This window comes from Siniperca chuatsi, linkage group LG12 (genome assembly GCF_020085105.1).
Source record: "Siniperca chuatsi isolate FFG_IHB_CAS linkage group LG12, ASM2008510v1, whole genome shotgun sequence".
NCBI lineage: Eukaryota > Metazoa > Chordata > Actinopteri > Centrarchiformes > Sinipercidae > Siniperca > Siniperca chuatsi.
Genome location: NC_058053.1, coordinates 13,569,253 through 13,593,342, shown reverse-complemented (window position 1 = coordinate 13,593,342; position 24,090 = coordinate 13,569,253). Strand labels below are relative to the sequence as shown.

The 24,090-nt window shown below is 41.3% G+C and overlaps 1 protein-coding gene across 9 annotated transcripts in view; it reads right to left on the bottom strand.

Annotated features, from left to right (window-relative positions):
- LOC122885440 (plakophilin-4-like) overlaps nt 1-24,090 on the bottom strand; it is a 79,590-nt gene that overhangs the window by 5,712 nt on the left and 49,788 nt on the right. For all 9 annotated transcript variants that reach the window (XM_044216528.1, XM_044216529.1, XM_044216525.1 and 6 more), the window contains 10 exons: nt 19,144-19,314; nt 15,895-16,105; nt 14,820-14,952; nt 12,701-12,914; nt 4,243-4,426; nt 3,353-3,470; nt 2,517-2,708; nt 1,797-1,970; nt 1,383-1,533; nt 108-300 (listed from right to left, as the gene is read on the bottom strand). In XM_044216528.1, the coding sequence (XP_044072463.1) occupies nt 108-300; nt 1,383-1,533; nt 1,797-1,970; nt 2,517-2,708; nt 3,353-3,470; nt 4,243-4,426; nt 12,701-12,914; nt 14,820-14,952; nt 15,895-16,105; nt 19,144-19,314 (1,741 nt within the window). The remainder of the gene's footprint in view (nt 1-107; nt 301-1,382; nt 1,534-1,796; nt 1,971-2,516; nt 2,709-3,352; nt 3,471-4,242; nt 4,427-12,700; nt 12,915-14,819; nt 14,953-15,894; nt 16,106-19,143; nt 19,315-24,090) is intronic.

Genomic DNA, 24,090 nt, shown 5'->3' with positions numbered 1-24,090 from the left:
TGTGTGTTAGTGCATTTGAGCACATGTTAGCGAGCCAGGTTAGTATTAGTGTATATTCTACACCCTCACTAAAAACATGGGGACAAATACGTGCTGCTGTAGCACACCTGTCTCCTCTGCCCTTGGTGATGTTGACCAGCTTCTCGATGCCACCCGTGTCGGCCAAGGCCTTGGCGTTCTCCATGTTTTTGCTGCTGACCTCGTGCAGGGTGCAACAGATGGCCGCCACGGTCTCGTCTGACAGCAGGGTGGTGTTTCCCCCAGGGAGACGATTGACCAGGTCCCTCATTGCATACTTACCTGAAAGAGAGGAGGGGACACATTATAACACATGATGACATACTGTACAGCAGGTTTGTGAGCAGAAGCTTATGCACAGAGAGAAGAGTGGGCAGTTGCAAACATTAACTGCATTTGTTTTACATGTTAGGTAATGTATAAGTGGATGTCTGCCACAGTGACCTAAACTACATTTTGTTCTTTCTGTATCATGAATGATATATTAATTTTGCCTGAGACTGCAGTGAGGTAGGCAGTTTAAAAACACGTCCTAAATGGCATTGCGTTATCATTGCAAGGACGTTGGAGTGTGTGCATCCTGGTGTTAAAAAAGTATTGTTCCCCCTATCTCTCCTTCAGCAGAGCAGCCCCAGCTGAAGGACCTGAATACAAGCAGCACACATAAAACCAAAAGCACCTTAAACCAACACTGCAACTTCTCCCCCCTCTGCCTACAGGCGTCACCCCTGCATTGCTGGAACTGTAACTCCTCATTAATTCCACAGAGAGAGCACATAAAAAAATGTTTTTGTGGAACAAAAAGGGGTGGAGTGAGATTAAATTAAAAATAATAACCAGTAGTTAAAATGGTTACAAAATGCCCTGGTTCTGTTTCTGCATTTGATTTAACAATGTTCATGCTGTCAGTAGGTATATTATGCAAAGCATAACATTGTTTAGGATGTAATGTGTTGAAAATACATATTAATATACAGTCAAATGTCCACAATACTGTATGTCTTGCTTTGCTCATTGTGTATCAGTACGATTCTGATACATGCTGTACCAATTTACCCAAAGATTCTACTGTATCTCCTTACAAATCCTATATACTTATTTTCTTAGCATACTTTCTAAGTATTTGTAATGCACATCAGTGTATTATATTCATGTTTTATGCTGTATTTGTGCATGTAGCCAAGCCAAACCCATTTACAGTATGGTTCGTCAGTGCAACATGAGAAGGAGCTACATTTTTAACTAAAACAAAGACAAGGTAAGAATAGCATTAAGAATCTTCATATTTGTGTATCATCTTATTCAACCCATCTGAAACCCATTACAGTCTGAAATGTTAATTGTTTGACAGTGAGACCCCTGACCTATGAGCTCCTTGTTCCTGACATCCAGTGCCATGTTTCTCAGAGCAGTGGCAACCGAACACACCACCCTGTCGTTATCCATCCGCAGCAGCTCCACTAGGATGGGCAGCCCCTTCTCCTTACGCACTGCTGCACGAATGTACGCTGCAAACTGTACACACAAAAACACACACACAAGGCATTAAACCTTCAAAAGGGTCTAGACGCAACACGGGAAAATAGATGGTCTTGAGGTGAGCATTTTTAGCATGTGTGATTCCGAGTGTAAAACTGACGTCAGCTTTGACTGACACAGAGGAGGTGAGCTGCTAAATCCTTTTTAACCAGTTGAATAGATGCTTTGTCTCCTAGGATATAAAAACAAAAGAGAATGTGTGTATTTGTTTTTTGTGCACATAAACATTGGTACGTTACCTTCCAGTTGCCGGCTGACAGGTTCTGAAGGGACCCAGCGGCGCCCTCCAGAGTGGCGGGATTTGAGCTCTCAGCCAGCAGTGTCAAGTAAGGCTTCACCACCGCAGGGTGCCATAGCATCTCTGCCCCCTTGGGAGACTTTGAGAAGCCGGGGATGGGTCCCACACCGTCCCACTGAACAAACAACCACAGTGTTTAGTCAGGCTGAATACATGTTCTGATGCAGACTTTATTATTATTATTATTATTTTTTTTTTTTAGATTTGATTTAGCTTTTTCAAAATTGAAAATTTACATGTAAAACAACAACACATAAATAAGTACAGTACAGAACATGTAATGTAACTAAGGTGTCGAAGGAAAAAAGGGAAAAGAAGCCTAAATTTAAATTATAACAGCAATAGACATTTAGATGACAGAGTGACTACAACAGTTGACAGGAATTGGTGGGACCCTGAATTTGACTTATTTTATTGTAGCATGATAAAATATATTTACATGATAAAGTTAGATTCTTTTCATAAAGATGTTACTATACACAGTGTAGCACAAACAGGTTACGACTGCATGGTTTTCTGTACTTCTTGCAAAAATGTCGTCAGTTTCCCCCCCCAAAAAATCCATTAACGTTGACATACAATTTGAATAAATGTGGACAATCCAAACTTTTTGCTGATTTGAATACTGCTCTGAGCCTGTGTTTAAAAGCACCACACTCACTGTGTCTTCCTGCAAGCTCTTTTTTTTCTTCTTTTTCTTCCTGCTCCAGCAGCTGGAATCCACCTCTTTACTGGGCGACTCGCTGCCCAGTAAGCCGTCGAGCTCCTGCCCCCCTATCAGTCGGGATGGTGGTATCTCCAGCTCCAGACGATATGACAGGTTCCTTAGAGTGCAAATACAGTTCTCCACAATCTGATGGCAGGCAGAAGGAGACGGGGTTTGGGTGGGTAGTTATAGCAGCGGCTTTCTAAATCACCATGACAAAAGCTACAACACAATAAACTGTAGCAGCACGCTACAGTATCTACAGCCAAAGTGCAGTACACACAGGCCTGCTATTTGTGGCATTACAAATAAATTAGTTATGGAACCCAAGGGTCTCCAGTTAGAAAGAATATCTGGACCAGAGCAAATGGATTTAATTCCACGCTGTTTGAGTTCTGTACAGGCTTTGCCTCACAGAATGTCAATGAGCAAAATGAAGGGGCCAAGTTCCCAGGGGATGCGATCTCCACATTACAGATGACCCACTTGACTTTTTTATGTCTTTTATACTGATCTGTAAAAGAGATCTGATTTAATTTCTACTGCTACCATGGAAAACTGTTAACATACTGTATACCCGGTCAATTAGTCTATTGGATTCTGAGTGTCTACTGTTGTGCATTTATGTGTTGTGCTTTGCATGACAAAATGCATGAAATAGTTGCTGCTGGATGCTGTGAGGGTCATTTAGACATTAAATTATTGTCTTAATCTTATCATGTGGCAGTATGTTTTCCTCCTGGCTAAGTGTGTGTGTGTGTGTGTGTGTGTGTGTGTGTCTTAGTGCGTACCTTGCTGTCGAAGTCAGAGGTGTTTACACAGGCTTTGATGACGTAGAGTAGTGAGTCAACCAGGCCCTCACAAGTGCGCATCTGTTTTCTGGCCTCCTCGCCAGCTGAACTCAGGTTCCTTTTAAAAAAAACACATCACACACACACACACAACTAAATTAGATTTGGGGCTTTGCTCAACAAACAAAAAAGCACACACAAATACACAAATGACAGCTGTGTGTGTGTGTTTGTGTGTCTCACTTGAACGTGTAGTGTGGGTTTTGCCATCCCCATACATCATCCATAATGTATGAAGTGTGTGTGTGTGTGGTCTGACTGAAGTCATTATAGCACTTTGCTGAGTAAATAAGAACTAACTAAGTGTGCCCGCACACACAAACAACCATATCTATGCATGTATGCGTGCAAAGAGACACACACACACACACACACACACACACACACACACACACACACACACACATAAACACACGCACACTCAGTTCAAGTGGCTGTCATCAATTAAAGGCTGAACTTCACATGCAGCACAATGTCTTCAAAGGAAGAAGCCCCAGGAGAGAAGCTGGGAATATTACATCACTGACTGTAATAGTCTATGAAATAATGATGACTTTGAAACACAGATAAGACCGGTCAAAATCCTGGCTTTTGAATGAAACATGCACAATTACCAGAGTTAATGTAATTTTTCATTTGATGTTGTATATTAAAATAAATACTTATAACAAAATACACACCATTCTGATACTAATAACCATCTTCAAAGACAACATTAACATCGCTATTTACAGAGGAGCCACAGTATGAGCTCATTCCCCACTAGGTGTAATAGCGTCAGTTGTCCACATTGGGGTGCTAGTGCCAAGTGTGTTCATCAGGTGGTTCACCTCAGACAGCCTGAGGTGTTCCTCAGCACCAGGGAGGAGTGGAACTTCAGCTTGTGGTCGTCGTCGAAGGTGGAGCTGCTCCATCCAGAGTGAGGGATGATCACAGTGTTGGTCAGGGTCGTTAAGGCGTCCCGAATGATTGTCATCTTGACGGCGTCACATGAAGACAAGTTCCACAGCACCCCTGCGGAGACACCCGCACGCAAACACAGGCACTGAGAAACAGGCACGCAAACCTTCAGTTATGTCAGCTGTCATGTGCAGTTAGAGTAACCCAACAGAGAAACCAACAACTTGGGCTTTTAATAGCTCAGTGTGTGTGGATGTGTCCACAAATACAAACACATACAAACAAGCAAAGACACACACACACACACACACAAAACACAAGTGAAAATACTCTTCACAAATGAAACAATAGCTCTAGCATCAAGGCATCAGACATTCACATCAAATTTCATTCTAGGCAGAATATCCTCGGGGGGAAGATTATTAGCTTGAAACGGAAAAAAAAAGAAAGAAAGAAGGAGGACGGGGCGGGGATCCATATGGAATGGGCTCAGTCATTTGAAATGAAATATAAATAATGTAAAGGCTTTAGAAATTATGCTTATCATTTCACTCAATTCAAATATACTTTTGGTAACCACACATAATCATGCACAGTCCTGGCAGTCTTTGATGCTGCATCTGTCAAGGATTAGCCAGCATGTAGCATGTTTGTCTAATTAGATGCCTCTTGCTGCTAGGCTTAGACTAAAGCACAGGCTGACTTCTGCAGGGCAACAGCAACCTTGGAGGAGGCTAATGCTGCATGGGCTGGAATTTAATGTAAAAGACGCAGGGCTAAATATGAGGCTAAAACTCAAAAATGCTCCTGCAACAAAACAAGATGCATGTACAGTATGCATGTGTGTTAGCAGTACAAATGTGACTGCTTCATGCAAAATGCTTGTGTCCAATTTTGCTATTGTTTTTGCTCTACAACTTCTAACCTTAGTGTGTAAATACAGAACACAGTACATGACCAGGGCAAGCTATTACACTGCACTGTGTATGTGTTCATCTGTACCTTATATGCAAGGACACCTCATCGGGAGAGGTCAAAAATAATTGTTAGCTTTCTTGACTTCTTCTTTCTTAACCTCACTGTTTATTTCCTCTCAGCACGCTGTTCCCCCTCTCTCTAATGAACCAATGGAGACTATAATAGTCTATAATATGGCCCAGGAGCCCAATTCAGACACACTACTGGCAAGAAGCTATATAGACAGATATGCGTCTGCCAAGCAGTGTCTCTTCGAGTCATTTCATCAACAGTCATTTCACTTGCCATTATCCTTATTAACACTACATCAAAGTGCTTTAAAACCAATTAAAATCCATACTTGAACTTCCATTATTTAATTTTTATTTTGACAAAATATCAAGACAAAGCTGAGAATTAAGTGATACTCGAACATTAACATACAGTGTGTGCTTCTTATCGGAGCTTGCCAGCAGTGTACGTGGGGCAGCATGCCGAAAACCCTAGCACCAGGTGGGCTAACGTCTCTGCTCTACTCAGGCAGTGGGATACATTTCAATCAAATCGTTCTGTGGTGATCTAGCTCTGCTCCTTGCGCAAGCACATTCAGGTCTGTGTTTGCCTTTCTCACGGGATACTGTATTGACACTGACACACAAGGATTGCACTGAAATAGGACCACTAATGGAATGAAACACAAATTCTCACGCATGCTGACCAACTTCCCTGGTCCTTCTAACTCCACAACCCACTCCCTCTCTGACAAGTTCGTCCACACCCCCTCTAATGTCAATTTGTAGAAACGAACATTCTCTGCAGGATTTCAGAATGGCCCTGTCGAGGAGGTGGCATGCTGGAAAAATCTACAGGCGAATTCACTGAGATGTGACTGACAACGCTGTCAGTGGTGCAACACTAGCGGCAATATCCGTAAGTCATACCTGACAGTCAGATGGAACAGACCTGTATGTGTGTGTGTGTGTGTGTGTGTGTGTGTGAGAGAGAGAGTCCTAAACTATGTTCTCTGCTCAGTGGCATGTTCTCATGTGCCTTGGCCTGGCTTTGAAACACTGACCCAAAGCAAACACTGTTGTGACACTGGGGCCAATAGTCTTTCCAGAGCTAAACTCCAGAGAGCACAAGGAGAGAGAGGGAGCGGCTCAATACAGTGATGGAGAAAAAGAAGTAAATATGAAGCTGTTGTCTCCAAACTGAAAACTGGATGGACATTTGCCTGGCACTGTTGCCGTTATCTGCAACCATTCACCAGTTTTGCATAAAGAAAATCAATAATGTCACCCCTTTATTGCAGTTTTCCTTGTTTTTCACCTCTACCCTTTTTCTTCTGCCGCAAGCAACGCTGCAGGCTGGCAATGCCAATGCAAAGCAAACCAAAACTTTACAGTACCGTTTAAAACTTTTTATTAGACATGCTCTCATTCACATTACGAGCATATAAAGAGACTGCTTAAACAGATTCATAGTGGCTTGAAAATGAAGGCTGAATTACAGATTGAGAACATTGATGAGGTATTTCCTTCCACAAAAGGTGCAGAATGTAGGTGGATGTGAGTGGTCAGATTCAGGATTTTTTCCCCTGCCGTTATTGGATACTTGGTGAAGAGATGGATAGGAAATGAGGGGAGAGAGAGAGGAGAGAGATGTTTAACAGACATCTTGGGGTGACAAAGCATTTCTTAAAAGTCCAGTGTGTAATATTTAGGAGGATCTATTGGCATAAATGGAATATAATATTCATAGGTATGTTTTCAATAGTGTGAAAATAAGAATTGTTGTGTTTTCATAACCTTAGAATGAGTGGTTTTAAAAAAAAAGAATGTTTTTTTAAAATTCTCTTTTTATTGGGATATACAGAGATCCATACAAGCAATTTGAACGTTCTAACAAGACTTAGAGAATGAGCAGATTTTTTATCTACAAAGGGAGCGGGTCCCCTTCCACGGAGGCCGCCATGTTGAACTGCCATGTTCTATGGTAGCTGGCCGGCCGGACAAACCAAACACTGGCCCTTGATAGGAGTGTTTGCTTGGAAGGCGAGCGGTATTGAGCAATCTGCAATTTCAATGCTAGTTCACACCATCTACCCAACAGTCAAATTTTCACAACTAGCACAACACTGAATCATGTATTTGTTCTAAAACACGTTTCTATTTTTTTTCAGTATATTTCTCTGTAACTCGGCCCTGCAGTGATACTTTTGATTACATTTTGCCATTGAGACATATCAGGCCCCTGAACTCGTGTTGTAATAATTACAATGACTACAATACCCACTAGGTTTTGTGTGACTCTAATCAGTCCAAAAACTCAGACAGGTTGGCTTATTTTTCAATATAGCACATGTCTACTATATCCAACACCTTCAAAGCTGTCTTATTTACATGTTACTGTATAAACAGTTAGCTAGCAAGCTAGTCACCAAAAAGCAGTTTTTTCCCTCCACAGTAGAGTTACCACAGTTCATTTTTCACTTTTGATGACACAATAGTAGCAGTTTCTCCATGCTTGTAGTATTTGTGCTAATCAAGGCTAAACAAAACCTGCAACCATTTCTTTACTAGACACAGAGATTAAATAGGTTGATTCCCAAAATATATGACTGCTCCTTTGACGATCTTTGTCTATTAAACCACAGGTCAGCATGTTATCGACTTTAGTCAGGGGTGGTAACTGGGCGGGCATTTACTTAATCCTGTGAAAAGCTGCTGATCTTTCAAAAACTGCCCATTTTATTAACCTTTCAATTTTGGGGAGTTGAACTGGAAACTTGTCAACGCTGCATCGACTAAACCTCAAGCAGCTTGCTGTGTACTTTTGAGGTTAGTGGGCGTTTCCCATTTTCTCCCTCATGTAGTGGACGCGCATTGCTGCTTTCGGCTATAACCGGATTTATTTTTGGATCAAATTAAGTTTCTCGTTGGATCAAAGGTCTTAACCTCATCATTTTTTGTTTACAAACAAAACAAACACAGCAATCGATGCCAACAGTTGGCAACTGGGTCTGTGTGTGTTGACGCTATTCTGTTAATCTTTGTGTAAACTGGAAGCAGTTTAACTTTTTCAAAGTAGTGTTAGTTTGACAAACTAAAAAAAAAACACTGATGTGTTGATTGGATCAAACAATATCTGGTCTCATGAAAACAGGACTGGAACAAAATAAAAACAAACACAATAACATGATAGTGTTAAAATATATAATCTTCATTCCGTGTTTTGTTTTATATTTCTCTGTTTTGTATGTAGGTCTGCTGGTTTAGAGCTGTAATTGCCATTTTGTTAAGGTGCAGCTGACTCTAAATATAACTGAATTTGGCATGTTCTCAAATGCCATCAAATACAGCACTGTGGGCAAATACCAGTACACTCGCTGCAACTCGAAATCTCCGCACCAGAATGAGAAGTTTGTGAGTTGTAATGAATGAACGAACCTAAAACAAATATAATTACAGAAACAAAGACAATACAAGCTACAGTATGACTGCAGTGAAGTTACAGGTGATAATAGCACAGAGGAAGATGATGATTAAGAACTGGCTCAAGTACTATTTTATATGTAAGAGGAGATGAGGAGTTTGTTAAGTTCATTGCCTACTAGATCCAGGGATTTGTCTTTTCTAGCAACAGAGGAGGAGTATAGATGAGGTGGTGAGAGCATGAAAGCCAAATCGATGCTCTAGTAACTGACTAGACCTTTTATTTAACAAAAATATCTTTCTGTAAGAACAAAGCATTATTTTGCCAAAGTAAAGCCAAGATAAGAGGAGCGATAAAATATAATAACTACAACACAGGGTAACAAAACATTGCTTTTGTGTGTGTTTGTGTGTGTGTGCGCATGCGAATGCCAGTTTCAGGTGTCCTCGGTATTGGAGCTAATGGCAGTGGTGCGAGGTGTGGCCTTTTGATCTGAGGACTGTTAGAGGACAGAGCAATAACCACAACAGCTGCTGAAAGACAGGGCAGGTAAGGGAGCGGAGATCGCTTTGTGTGTCCCCACAACATGACCTATGACCTGGAGCAGGGGGTGGCCTGTTCTTGCGGCTATTTCTAATGAAGGACATGTGACACCTGGACCTCCTAGCAGAGTCAAGAAGGAGCCACTGACACAATGGGAGCTTCTCAAGCTAAGGTCTGGCACCTGGCTGGCTTCCTCACTAGCTCAGACAACACTGATGCTGCTTTCGACAGTGTTCTAATTTATATATAATCCTGCCCAAACAGTGCTTTATAAGTAGAAAGGAGCTGCTGGTGAGTGAATGATTTGCTCCACTTAAAGCTCTGGTGTGGGGTGCCCTTGTCATCCAGCTGAAAGCTTTTTATGTGGATTGTTCACATCAGCTGTAATTAACTAGAGGTGATGCAGCACTGCTAACCTTTTCAAATTGCTCCCCATCCTGGGGCCTACAATTCCAATTAGCCACAGCAGGCTCTCAGGCTAGTTGATGAAAGGGAAAAACTTTAACAGAGCTCACATTAAAGCTGCTTACTCTGATTGGGCAACACATGTCTGTACAAACTTTTGAAATTTGAATGAAGGGAGTGAAGAAAGACATTTTAGTGGTTTTCAGCCATTAAAGGTGGGGTATGCGATTCTAATCCAATACACGTCTTTTTGTCAAATAGAGCGAATATATCCTCACAGTGCACTAGCTGTGCGTTCTGTGTGTGCGCTGAAAAGGGAAAAAAAACAAAACAAAAACCCTCTGGTGTTTGTACACAACCCTGGCTCTGTAAATGGGAAATAAACAAAGTGGCTTAGACCAAGCCACACAACACTATTCTAGCTATGATTTGTGTGTCAGGTAACGTTAAATGACTTGCCCGCGTACTTTCAGCTTACTTTATCTTGGCAACTATAGTTTGCCAAGATATGCTGTTGTTGTGATGTTAGCTATATTAGCAGGAGAGATGTAAGTATCGCTGCCTGGAGCTGGTTTGCTGCTTCACAGCAGCAACTGTAGTGACGGTTTGCTAACCCACAACCTAGCTAACTTGTCATAGTGTTGGATTTCTCCAGAATCGCATACCCCACCTTTAACTCCTGTTCAAGCACAAGCATGAGCAGAGACAAATTAATAATCTTGTGTGTCTTTAAAATGTAGATTATTTTCTCCTTTGGTATGTGTTAAGCAAAGCAAACAGACACTTAATTGAAACGGGAAACTGAAGGCTAATACTACAGAGTGTTGTGTTCGTACTCCGGCTGTATTGTTTTCCTTCGGGGGACCCGCTGGACTGCAACCCGAGGACAATGTCAGAGTGGGGTGTGGAGTCAAGCTCAAACAGCTGACTCAGCCACCTTGGAACCGAATGTCTTGACTTGCTTATTTCTGTAGTGCTCCACCCTGATCCTTAACAACATGGATTTATACCCTGTTTGCAGAGCTTAGACAACACACAAACACAACTGAGCTGCACACAGTCCGATGCAGAGAGGAGTAGACTGACAAGCAGACTGTCAGTTTTTTTCAGACAGAGAAGGAGCTAAATCTCTCTGCAGCCTAAGTAATAAAAGAATATGAATCCTGTGGAAATGAGGTTTCGTTTCTTTGCGTATAACATAAGCAGTAGTGACAGCAGTAGCAGCAACTTAAGGAAAAGCCTCTATGACTCAGTTACTACGACAATCATAATCTTAGGATAGACCATGGTAAGCAGTCTGTTTAACTGTTTAGTCAGAGTATCTTAATTCACACACAATCTCTAGGAGCAACATTATATGGTTAACCATGACATGCAGCACAAGATAACCGCAAGCTACATTCAGAGAGCACATCAAAACTCATGAGCAACCAAACCAACACAGTACTGTGATATCTATCTCTCCCAACTAACACCCCCAGGTTTGTCAGGTAAATAATTCAGCATCTTCTGCACAATGTTCCTGTCCTGCTGTAACCCCATGATAGATCTGATGTGGGCATGAGCCCCTTAAAAATTTCAACAAGGGGATGGTGCTGGATAACAGTAGCGCTAAAATGATTAGTCGATTAATCGATCAACCAAACATTAGACAACAATTTTGGTAACTGATTAATCGTTTAAACCTGCAATAACTGATTTTTTTTGTTGTGAACACAACATTGACGTATCATCACCTTTGAAGTTGAGACGGTGAACTTGTTAGAAAACAGTTGTATATTTACACCTCCAGCAGTTAGAGTAACTCTATCATTCATTTGGAGTCATGTTTGTGTCCACCTGGTAAATATAAGTCCAATATTCATTGTCCTTTATCTCTGTTTTTGGTCTCTACCAACTGCTGAGGGAAATATCTGGCTCTCTAGCTGCTAAATGCTCCACTATATTCACCAGCAAGTTGCTAACTGTGTTTGGTGCTGAGGAGGTAGTGTACAGTGGGTTTATAGACCCTTTTTCTCTGAAAACAGCTGCCTGCTGTGGCCAAAAACGACTATGAGAGTGGTGAACCAAAACAGTAAAGTTGCGGCCAGACAGTTAAACAATGAGCTGAAACTCACTTTAAAGACAGAATAAGTAGGATTTTTTATGGTTGCTGTTTGTGTGAATGTAGCTCAGCCCCGCCCTCGGTCAAATGGACACACAGCCCTGCACGCAGACAGAGCAGACGAGAGACGGAGACAGCGATGTCGCTATGTTTTTATAGAGTCCCGACCTCACAGCCTGCGCACTGTTATTGGCTGGGGGCTACACACCACTGCCCAAAGGCTGATGCCCAGAAACGTCCCGAACGCAGCAAACTAATAAGAAACTAAGAAAATACAGGCAGAGGGCAGGGTATCTGCAGATACAGACACTGCCACACACTTCTAGTGAATGAGAGGGATTATTTTTGTATGAGTCTATACATTGTTACTGCCTTTAAAGCTCCGTAAAGCTGAGAGGAGCTGCATTTTCAGGTGATAATTCTGTGTAGGTTCATCACTACAAACGACTCCTTTCACATTGTTACATTGTTTTCCCATTGTCATTTGATTTTGTTATTATAAAAATAGCAATTATAGCTGCTTTAAGTTATCTATCAAGCAAAAACATCAAACATTCTCTAGTTAGAGCTTCTTAAATTTGCTGCTTTTCTCTGTTTTAAAAAGAGGTTTTGGACTGTTATTTGGAAAAAAGAACAAGCAATTTGAGGGCGTTAACTTTATTTTTTTCCACTATTTTCTGAAATTGTATAGACTGATTAAATTCATTAATCAATAATGACAATAATTATTAGTTAAAGCCCTAGATGACAGGAAGTGTAATTTTGCTTTCCTTTCATGCCAGATGGAGGAGCATTATAGTGCATCATCATTATGTGGAGGAATGTAACAGTGGGGTGGAGGGATAAAGAAACAGTATGAATACTACATGCCCACATCCTCAAAGATGAGGGGAAAACTATCAAGCTCAGAATTCACTTCCTATATTCTCCACATGCTGACTTACCTGTGACAAGCTCCCGCACTTCTGCATCTACAGTCTTTCTCAGCAGGCGGAGCAGTGCTGGAATACCTCCTGCGTTCTTCACGGCGGTCTTGTTGTCATCCATAGTTTTGCCATAAACAAGGTTCCTCAGAGCTCCACAAGAGTTCTTCTGGACCTCAAGGACCTTGTGGTCTAGCAGGTCCACCAGATGTTTAATTCCTCCCAGTCGACACACCTATGGACAATGTGAATGAGATCACACACCATTATCAGGTGGGGAAACAATTCCATTAACAGCATTATTTCAGCTCATATACTGTGGAGAGCCAAATGCATGCATTTATTCATGTGACAAGAGAATCTACATACAGGGAATTTATTCATACCAAATTATTTGGAAAAGTAATGCTAATCTATGACCATGAAAAAGCCTTAACCACAGGAGATGGTAGTTTGAAAGACTAAATTTACATTGTCATCTGGAGACAAGATTAAAGCGCACTAGTAAAAAATTGTTCTATCAAAATAAGCTTCCGGCTTTTCATTGTATAGTATGAATCATTTTGTGATATGTTGACATTTGGCATCTGAGAATAAAAAAATGGATTCTTCATATCTGATGTTATTCCTCTTTCTGTGCCTTCCTATCAACACTCAACTTCTTTCACCAAAATGCATTATGCTGAGAAAGGACAAGCTTGACCTTTAATGTTTGAGGGGGAAAAGAGGAATGATGGATTCCTATATGTCTATTTAGTTGTTTTTGTAACAGTTGCTGTATGCTATGGGTGTTTTTTTCATTGGCTTATGGCATGGGTGAGCAGTGTGAATGTGTCTTTGCGTCTATGTGTGTGAATCTGCAGTAGATTTCATCTCTATGAAGGTTGTGAAGCCCTTGCTGAGTCGTTGTGTCCAGCTCCTTTTTTCACCCACCAAGGTGTACTGACACCTGCGGAGGCAGTACAAATACCCTGCTAAGACGTGAAAATCCAGAGAGAGTCTGTAGAACGACTGAATGGTCATGGGAAGACCAGGGTTTGGCTTAAAAATACACACACACACACACAGGGCGGGCGCACCCTGGCATTGACTGCACAAATTATCTGCTGCATGCCGAGTGGAAGCCGTACTTGTGAGGCTGCACACACATCTTAGCGTAGCGTGTTAGCATGCTAACATTTGCTAATTAGCCCTTAACACAAACTACAGCTGAGGATGATGGGAATGTCAGTTTTGCAGGTATTTGATCATAAACTAAAGTACTGGACACACTGAAATTTTGGATCACCAAAGATATTACAATTCATCCTGAGGGGGACATGAATGTCTGTGCAAAATTTCATGGCAATCCATCCAATAGTTGTTGAGACATTTCACTTAAAAACACAAATGTTAACTTAATGGCGGTACTAGAGAAAAAGCCAGGGGATCACCAAAGTCAGTAGGCTTCATCAACTGGGGACCATGAGTGTCTGTACAAAAAATTTATCTTAATCCTTCCAATAGCTGTCGGACCAACTGATAAGACAAATTGGGTCTTAAAGGAAAATTACAGTTAGCTAAAACTTGGGTTTTATTTTTGTAGCACCGGTTCCATTGGATATGATGACATTGACTCACCAAAGTAATTGCTGAGGTCTTGGAGTGGTGATAAAGTGCTAAAAATAGGCCCTGTCATGCAACAAGCGAGAGTAAGATTAGCCAGAGGATTTGGCAGATTAGTTACCACTTTCTTAGGAGGAAAAAAATTTAAGTGAGCCACAATGTCGCTAATAATCTCTCACAACTATAGCAAATATGGAAGGTCAACGACTGACAGTTTGGGTTGTAATTGTAATTGATTTCCTTTGTTTTGTTTTCCAAATATTTTATTTATTTATTTTATATATATATATATATATATATATATATATATATATATATATATATATATATATATATATATATATATATAGAATATTTGAAGCAAACAAAGGAAATCAATAACCTTCTTGGGGATTTTGTTTACAACTTGTCTGAATGTCTGGAAACTGTTGCCCTGTTGGACAAATATATATCGATTTGAGTGTGTGCACAATTGTGCATAATGTGTAATAATTATCAGAAGTTAAAGTGGTTGAGTCAGTGGAACCATACCTACCTCAGTCTTAACTCGATTATCGCCAAAGCACAGGTGCTGCAGGTAGGCGGCTGCGTTGGCCTGCACTGAGGGGAAATGGTGCTGCAGCATGTGGATCACCTCCATCAACTCTGGGTCACGCCACGCAAACTCCCTAGAATTACAGGTGGGGTGCAAAGGTATCAGCATGATGACAGACGCAGGAACAAAGTTGTCTCCTTAAAAACACGGGCACAGTTTCCCTCAAAATGAAAACTTCAGCACCTCAGGGCAAACTGATAAACCCAGGAAATTACATTCACATCCGGTTCTATATAACAATCCATTTTGGTCACACTTGGATTACTGCTTTTCTGTATGCAGTACACTAAAAAGAAGTGGGGAATGCATCATCTCTAGACTGCTCTTAAAAAAATATTCAGGTACCATTTTCTACATTCTAAAGTAAATAAAAAATGTTGTATATCTGCTGGTAGATGAGACTAGGACAGAGTTGCAGCAACAAAAATGTATCTGAAACTTGGGGGCAAAATGAAATTACTGGTGAGTGTGAATTATGTGCAGCAAGAACCCAGCGCTGGTCAAACTCCTTTTGTCTTGATTATATCACAGCACAAAGAGCCAAAGCTAAAAAGTACACTGGTGGATTTCCCTGGACAGGAATCCTCTTAAAAATTCTAGGGGAAATTTTCCTATAATGCACTGAACGGACCTGGGTCATGGCAGTCCCCCTGGAGCACTCTCTTTAAGTAGTTACACTAGGGCAACATACATGGGTGTAAACAAAGCTCCAAATGTGCAAGGTCAGGGGTTTACTGCAGCGGTAAACCCGCTCTCTACGTTTACACATGTCTATATGACAAGAGCAGACGCAGCACACACAGTGTATGTGAGAATCTACTATTAAGTGGCCAGGCATAGTACAGCCTACTCATTGGCTAGAGCTGCATGTGACTACTAATAGTAAGAGGACACCGGTGTTGAACCAGCAGAACAGGGATGCTTTGTAAGCTTAAGTAGTTCCTTTGGATGACTGGTTCCTGCTACACTACGCTGGTTATTAACCACTGACTAAATCTAGTAATTTAGTGTTTACCTGGGATCCTTCTGAATGCTGTCTATGGAGGGTGAGCGGGTGGCACCATCATCCACAACAACAGACTGGCGAGTGTAGTTGGGATCGGAGGGCCGGTACTGTGCTGAGCGATACGGATCAGCATAGGTGGCTGCTGTGTTAAGAGCATAGTTGTTTCTTTGGTAGATCATGGCACTGCGCTGGCTGGAAGTCCGCTGGAGACTTCCCACACCTGAGGGCCAAAAAACAAAACCTTCAGACAGAAAGTTTAAAAAACACACGCGAGCTGACAAAGCCGTGTTAGTGGAGATTAGCAGCTTTCAGACCTTTTCAGCTAAACTCTGAGCTTTGCACACCAGCAGCATACAACTTTAAACCAAGCTGAAAATACAAACATGCGGCTGTTCCGACAGACTCAGCAATTTTTTAAATCTGGAACCAATTAATGATGAGGATAAAACACAGCTCCCATGGTTCCACAAAGCAGAAGTCTTCTCCTTCAAGGGGCTGTTTGCTTGCTGTTTTGTTTACAAGATTGTGTTTAACCGGAGGGATCCTGCTGGTTTTCAAAGAGGACAGAAGGACTTAACCTGCTCGAAATCCACAAATCCTTTCCTCACTGTATTCTCGCTCCTTTGCGCCCCTGTATTCTTACGCTAACTTTGCCAAACATAGCGGAGAGGCAATGGTAAACCATGACCAGCGCCAAAAACAGTCAGAGATACACTAGCAAAGTGGAAGCATCACAAACACAAACATGCAGAGAAGTCATCCTTCCGTCCAATATTCCGCCTGACAGCATCGCGCCTCAGTCATCTTTCCTCTTTTCATATGCTCCAAGTGATATTATGACCTAGTTTTTTAACACAATGGGTCACAAACACAGAACTGCATAAACAAGCTGATTGGATTTATCCCTCCTTCTCACCAGAGCCACGTGATGTGTGGCAGCGTGACTTCCAACAGGACTGGGCATGTGCATGCTCAAACTCCCTCCTCCCAGAAACCAAGACGTCAACTTGTGGGGCTGCTCCAAAAACACAATTTCTCACATCAGTGCACTTCCATGTTGGGCAGCAGCACTACCCTGCAATATGGTTATCTCCCAAAATGTAACCAACCAGAGCCAAAAACACTGGAGGACAAATTATAAACAACATGGTGTAGCTTTGCAATTTTACCAGAACTATTTTGATTGCTCATCTTTTCAGCAAAGGACCAATATTTCTATTTAACATAAAAATCTGGCTCCCGCTTGCACAAAAAAGTACAGTGCAAGCTTCCAGAAAAAGCTGAAGAATGCATGGAAAGCCGGTGGGGGAAAATGGTCCATTGAAATTTCATTTCCTAACGTAACAAAGAAAACGCTGGGTTCAAATTGGATTTTTCTAATGAGGTAGCTCTTACAAAGACTCCATATTGAAACCCCCCTCCAGCTCCACCCCACTCGCCTTTTCTCAATACAGCTGCCATAAACACATTAGTGGGTTGTCTGGGGGCTTCTTCACTGCATCAATAGCATTTATTAGTGAACTTATCGGTCTAAGCTGATCTCCGGTGTGCCAAGCAGAAGGCTGAATGGAGTGTGTGTGTGTCGGTGCAAACTAAGCATGTGTATCTGAGGTAGGAGGGATGATGAGACAAGAATGCCAACATCAGGAGAGCTGGAAAAGAACAGGCCGTGGATGTGGGTAACCAAGCTGTCCCCTGGCCCCTCCATCCTTCTTCTCATTCTCAGTGTGACACAAGGGTAATGGGCTCCTTTGTGGCAGGATGACATATCAGTACCTGCCTATTAACTCATGCCTCACCCTTTCTGCCTGACAGTGGAGGGAGGAACGGAAGGGAGGCAGGGAAGGAGAGGGTGACAGAGAGAAAGAAAAATAGAAAGCAAGAGCAAAAAGCAAGAAAGAAAGACATAACATACGTAGCGCTAAATGCCAGATTCATAGAGAAATGGTGTTCCCATGAGTCAATGGGACCCAGATTAAATGGAAAAGACTTAGAGATTTGAGGACAAAGGGAAAATCTGTACTAGATAACAAAAGCAAAGTGCTCTGTCCGCTTGAAATGAAAACGTTATGAAAGAAAAAATGTTGCTCATCTTGACCTGCATGACTCCACAGCCAGACAATACAGAGACAGCACAAAAAAGAGGAGACAAAATAAAGGAAAATAAGAAAACCAAGTGTAATTTCTGGTAGGTTTGGAAATAATTTGGAGTCTCATCATTACACATACACTCAAAAACACTGTGTGTCATTTGTTAGCTATAGCAGGGGTTTCTGACTTTTTTTACACTTCAGACCATTACATAAACATTACCTTATTTAGGATATTCTACAATATTATACAACAAGCTCTCTCAAATTCCCCTTCATTATTTCAGTTTTTTTTATTTTAGCTAGCTAGATGCAACAGTAATAGGAACGCATTACATGCTGATCAAGTAGCTAATATCAGACTGACTGGTACTCACGTACCGATGACAAACATGTACATAAAAGACAGGTTGCGCAAAGGTCTGATCATACAAATAGCCTATAAAGTTGTAAAATAATTATTCAGTGTTTTTTTTGCCAAATCATATTGTTTCTTCATGGCCTGGTGGCAAATATTACTTAGCCCAGTAACAGTCCGTAGCCCCGGGGGTTGGGCTTGATTGTTGTACCTTCACTTCTGTTGCTGTTATGAACACGTGTTGTGCTAACAATCAAGCAGGCAAAGTCACATGAATAAAGCAAGATTAATTAATTAATTAATTAATTACTTTACCTTTAGTGCTATGAGGACATTGTACATTGTGGATCAAAATATACAGTACATGTAATAATAATATAAAGTATACTGACAATTACTTTATATCATCATCTTCATCTGGTACCACTTCAGTCCTACACATGCTAGCTAACATTTCTTACTGGTTATCAGTTTGTAGACATTAAAGGTAACACTTGAAATGTCTGAATCGCAAATCACTTCACTTCCCTTTAAATTGTCTCAGACACTGTTCATTTGGTGAAAGAAAAAACAACTTTGCACTTCAAATTCACATAAGCAAGAGTATTGTCTTATCTGCAATGTTAGACACAAACTTTGCATTTCATATCATGACAAGCCCATAGTTGAGAGGAAATAAAGAAAATACACAGGGGTGGGTTTGTCTTGGATATTGTGTTATAATGCTTGTGGATGTTTTTACCATCGTCCTTAGATTAGTTTTTTTATTTGCCTATGGGGTTTTACCATATAAAATAATATGGAACCAACCTGAGGTGCTCCTGTAGAGGGTGCCCTGCTGTGTGTGGGTGGGGCTGCGGTACAATGGGCCCTGGAACGTCCGATCCTCGTAGATTGGTGCAATGTGGCGGTCTGGGGACATGGATGACCTTAAGTCCTGGCCCAGCTGACAGTGGTGACTGGCATACGAGCTCCGTATTCCTGAAGATGTAGGACAGTGGTTAGCGGATAAGTAGTAAGCAGAAGAATGGTCTATTGATTACACAGACAGACAGTCTCATAACTGAAGTGTCAAAGGTTTGAGCCCTGTAAGAGCAAAAATTTGTCAATCAACTCCCATGTGTCCTGTTAAAGTGTCACTGAGCAAGACACTGAATGACTTTCAGCTTATTTACTGTCAGTCTTTCTGGATAACAGTATCAGTTAAATGTCTGAAACATATCAGAGTGCAAAATAAGGGGAAGACGAAAAGAAACAGAGAAACCGGAAGGGAGCTGTTTTTGCTTTATATTACATCTTTCTTTCTTTTTTAACAGCATACTTGTATCAGACTTTCAAATTCTCCCCCCCCACCCCCCACTTTCTAGGCAGCCATTGGTTTCCATTTGACTTGATACTTGCTTGAGTTAGGTAATCAATCATATTAAAAAACATGTCTCCGTTAATTGTTGTCAAAGTTAATGTCATTGTTGCATGGTAATGCAGTTCGCCATTTTGCAAAGTCTGCTCTGCATTACCATACAACAATAATGCAACCCTGACAAAAATAAAAGCAGAGTGATGTTTACTGTGACCTCTCTCAAGCAAGTTTTCAGGTTTGTAAGTTTCATACTGGATGGAAATGAATGGAGACCAGATTGCTACATGCAACTTTCTTCTAAAACATATTCAAAATTAAAAGAACTATGACATGCTCTGGGATATGATTGTCAGTAATGTATACATAGAAAATATAAAGTGTAAAATATGTACAACTGTGGCCTAGCGTGGCCAGAGCAGATGTTGGGAAATGTGTGACACAGGAAACAGCTTCTGTAATCAGCAACAGGTTAACCTGACAGTTACTATAACAACAGGCTAAGGGCAGCAGGAAGCAGCAAGTCCTGTCTGACTCAGATTCAGTCCAGATGTGAAACAATAAGACAATGAGACAACAACAATATCGGTTGCTGTGAGTCCTTCCATATAAAGAAGATCCATGGCTATGAGACTCCTAACCCAATCACCTTCATTCCTTTACCCAACCAACCTGAAAATGCCTAAAACTCCCAACACAAACACAACACATCTGTGCAATTTCTTAAAAGAGAGGACATCTTTAGATGTGGTCATTCCTATCATTTCTGGAATTTTAAATTTTATTATATCACACCTCCAAGTACCGAAATCACGTTAGTCTTGCCATTCCCCAATCGTCAAGGAGTATTAAAAAAACAAAACATCCTCTTGTACAAGTTGTTCAGATTCAGATGTTTGCTGTTTGGATTTGGTTTTGGTGTCTAGTTAGAGAGAAACATGAGATTGGTAAAACTATAGCAAATGGATTTTTAGGAAAAAAGAAAAAGAAATTAACAGATACATTTTTTAGATAACAGGTAATTGCAAACATGTAGGGAATGTACAGGATATAGCACTTTAAAGTGTTGGAATTATTTCCACTATTTATTAGAAAAAAGTCTATGTGACACTTTAACAACAACATATTATACATCTGTTATTATTACACATTGGATGATAGTGGACCAACTTGGTTGTATGTTCCTAAAAGCACATTTAGCTGGGTTTGAGGGTGGAAAGGTGGGTGAGGGTCCTAGTGACTACTACCGGTATATTGGGGGGCTTTCACAGTCTTGTGGTGGAACCAGGAGGACAGTGTGAACCTCCTGCATACTACACCCTCCCAATGAAGCTCATAGCTGACAGGTGAAAAGAGCCTGTTGGGTTACACCCTCCCCAGATCAACAGCAGGGTTAAGAGGGAAAAATCCACAATGAAACGAAATCGCAAGAGAGAAAAACTGTTATGATTAAACATAGTACAAAATTAAATCTGTGTGTATGTTTATGCGTTTGTGTTAGAACTTCAAATCCTTGAAGCTCACTAAACTGTGAAGCCCAGTGGACCTGTATACAGTTGGCAACTAACTGCTCATTGCACATTTCAGAAGCCTCCTAATGTCACTTGGGTCCTCTCTGACTGCTGCTAAACACCAACTCTGCCATGCATAACAGCTAAATGACGGGTTCTTGTCATAGTTAGTAGACGGAGGAAATTAATAAATAAGAATGTTTGCCTCCTTTGGGAGCAGAGGGCCTCTGGGGACAAGGCGAGTAAAGATTTTAGATGTATATAGTGGGCCAGACTGAGGATGACCTCTGAAGCACCAAGTCTTTAGCAGTTAGGAATCCAGGCTCTTGTGGGGGGTGGTTGTAGTCCAGATTATGTACTGGCTAAGACTAGCTGATAGACAGGGCTGTCCCACATTTGTTTTAAATATTAATACTCTGAGGGAAAACCACAATCTACAGTATATCGGCACTGTAAGGTTTGCCTAGTCAATAGGTAGTGGCGACGTGGTACTCACGTTTGTTTGTCAGGTTTGACAGAAATTCCAATGGGCCTCTAGCGTTCACAGACACACACACAGGTAATGTACAAACCAAGTCTAAAGTATAGGGGAGTAAATGAGCATACCAAAATTGTACAGTCCTACCTTGACCTGAAGTCTGAAAAGTTGGTGCCATGGTCAGGTTTGGTAGTATTCCATTCAACGTGTCTAAGTGTTCTATAATGACAGGTATGTTTTCAATATTTCAGTTCAAGTGCAAGCTATTTGATACTAGGCAGCTTTGACAAAATACTAAGACTAAGCTGAAATCAAATAAAAGGTTTTCATTTTATCACCGGCTTTCTGTTTAGCCATCAGACATCCTTAGAGTTATAAACAAGGCTGTTACATGTTGAAGCTTTTTCCCCCAGAATGCTTTTTTGTTGATTTCCTGCTGTCAATTGAGTGCCATTTTGTTGGTTAGGTGTCTAATGGAGGGTTTTATTGTTTGTGGTTGCAACTACCAAATAATTTCACTACAGAAAATTACTATGTTAAAAATCTTGCCTACTTTGCCGATGCAACAGGTCAATAGCACCCCCACCTCCTCCTCCCGACCACCCTACTTCTATGGGCCACTCTACATTGTTTAATTCCTGGGCTGAACATCAGTCCCACTCTACACCAGCTACCAGGTTGTTTCTCCATTGTTTAAGAATTGCTTGGTGGAAAATCTATTTATTTATTTATTTATTATCTTTTAATTAGCCATTCAAAAGAAAATCTTTTTCAACACTATTTAATAAAAGCAATGAGCCACTTAATGCAATGCTTTTAGAGCAGCTTAGAGGGTTTTAGGCACTCCAGGGTGAATGTCTCTTGGCTTTTAGTGTGCTCTCTTGTGGCTTTTTGCTAAATGAACCATTGCAATATATACTGTAGGTTCACAATATCAGACTTATCAATGGATTCTATTAAATACCCAAATAGCTTTGAGGCACAAAGGGTTAAACTTAACTATGAACTACATGGAAACAAGTACTCCCTACCCTACTAGTGCAGGGTAGGTTGTAAAACAGAGAAAAACAGAATAATGCTGCTGCTGTGTGCTGTAGTGGCACACTCAAAAGCCCAGGAAGCCTTTCACTCTGGCTGTGCACACAATAGCCACTAGCAGCAGCTTGGCAGGAAATCAGTTCAGCTTCTCTTGTTCAAAGGTTTAAAGGGGGTGAGGATATGAAGAGAGGGTAGGTAGTGGGAGGACATAAGGAAAGGTGGGAGCAGCAGAGAAGAAAGCAGGAGAGAATATAAGAGGGGGAGGGAAAGAAAGGATGAAAATGAAAAGAGGGTTAATGAGGCCGTCTAGGACCACCAGAGACTTTTCATCCCATGTAAAGCCCGGCCACATAAACGGGGCTTTTGGCACAGCTGTGACTGAGTGCGAGGGACAGAATCTCCTGGGCACAGGAGCCTTCATGCATATCTCTCCCTCTCAGCAGCCTGACTCCTGAAAGTAGCAACATTCAAACAACCTTAGAGGAGACTAATCCGTCTGCCTTTTTTATTCTGCTCCCCTGATAGAAGGGCTGCAGTCACTTCTAAAAGCATCTGCAAATTGTCAGGGAGAAATAACATACTGCTGTCTATTGAGGATGAATGGCCCACATTCCTGGTGCGTTATAGTCATTTAATTCTCCCCCTCAGCCCTCTCACCGTGGCTTTAACAGATTACACTTGGCAGAGGCTAGATGAAGGGCGGTGGCGGCTTGGCGCGTGCTTGCTCTAGAGAAACAAACACTTAAATGGATGCAGCTGACTGCATTCCTCAACAGAAATAATTTTCAAAAACCCTCTCCAAACAAACAGAAGAACTGGCATGATCACCAGAAAATCGTTATACATAAAAGTGAGAATCACTGTAAAAATAGAGTGTACCATGGTTAAAACTACCATGGTGGCTTGGCTGTCAGGTTGAGAACGCAGACATGCAGATGTGCCATTTCGCCTTGCTCTTTCTTCATCGCACTCTGCTCTGAAATGGACATTGAGCGTAATGAGCACATTATTAAGGACAATTTGTCTTCATTTTTCAGCAGCAGAAGGAAGGTATGACTTCTTGCCAATGACAGTGCAGGGAGGGGAGCCAGGTGGGAGGGAAGGGAAAAAAGAGGAGAGCACAAGAGAGGAGAAGACAGAAAATACGAGTAAAGGGATAGAAGTCTGTTGAAAAGAAAGCAGAGGAAACCAAAAAATGTGTGACAGAGCAAAAGAGAGGTGAGGAAAGAAGGAAAAACATCTTCTGATATATACTTACAGAAAACCACCAACAGCACAATATCAAGGTTAGGCTGTCGGACGGCGTTTGCCAAATGCAATTGAGTCATGTGATCATCCTATTTCCTCCTACTATGGCTCATCAAACACATGTG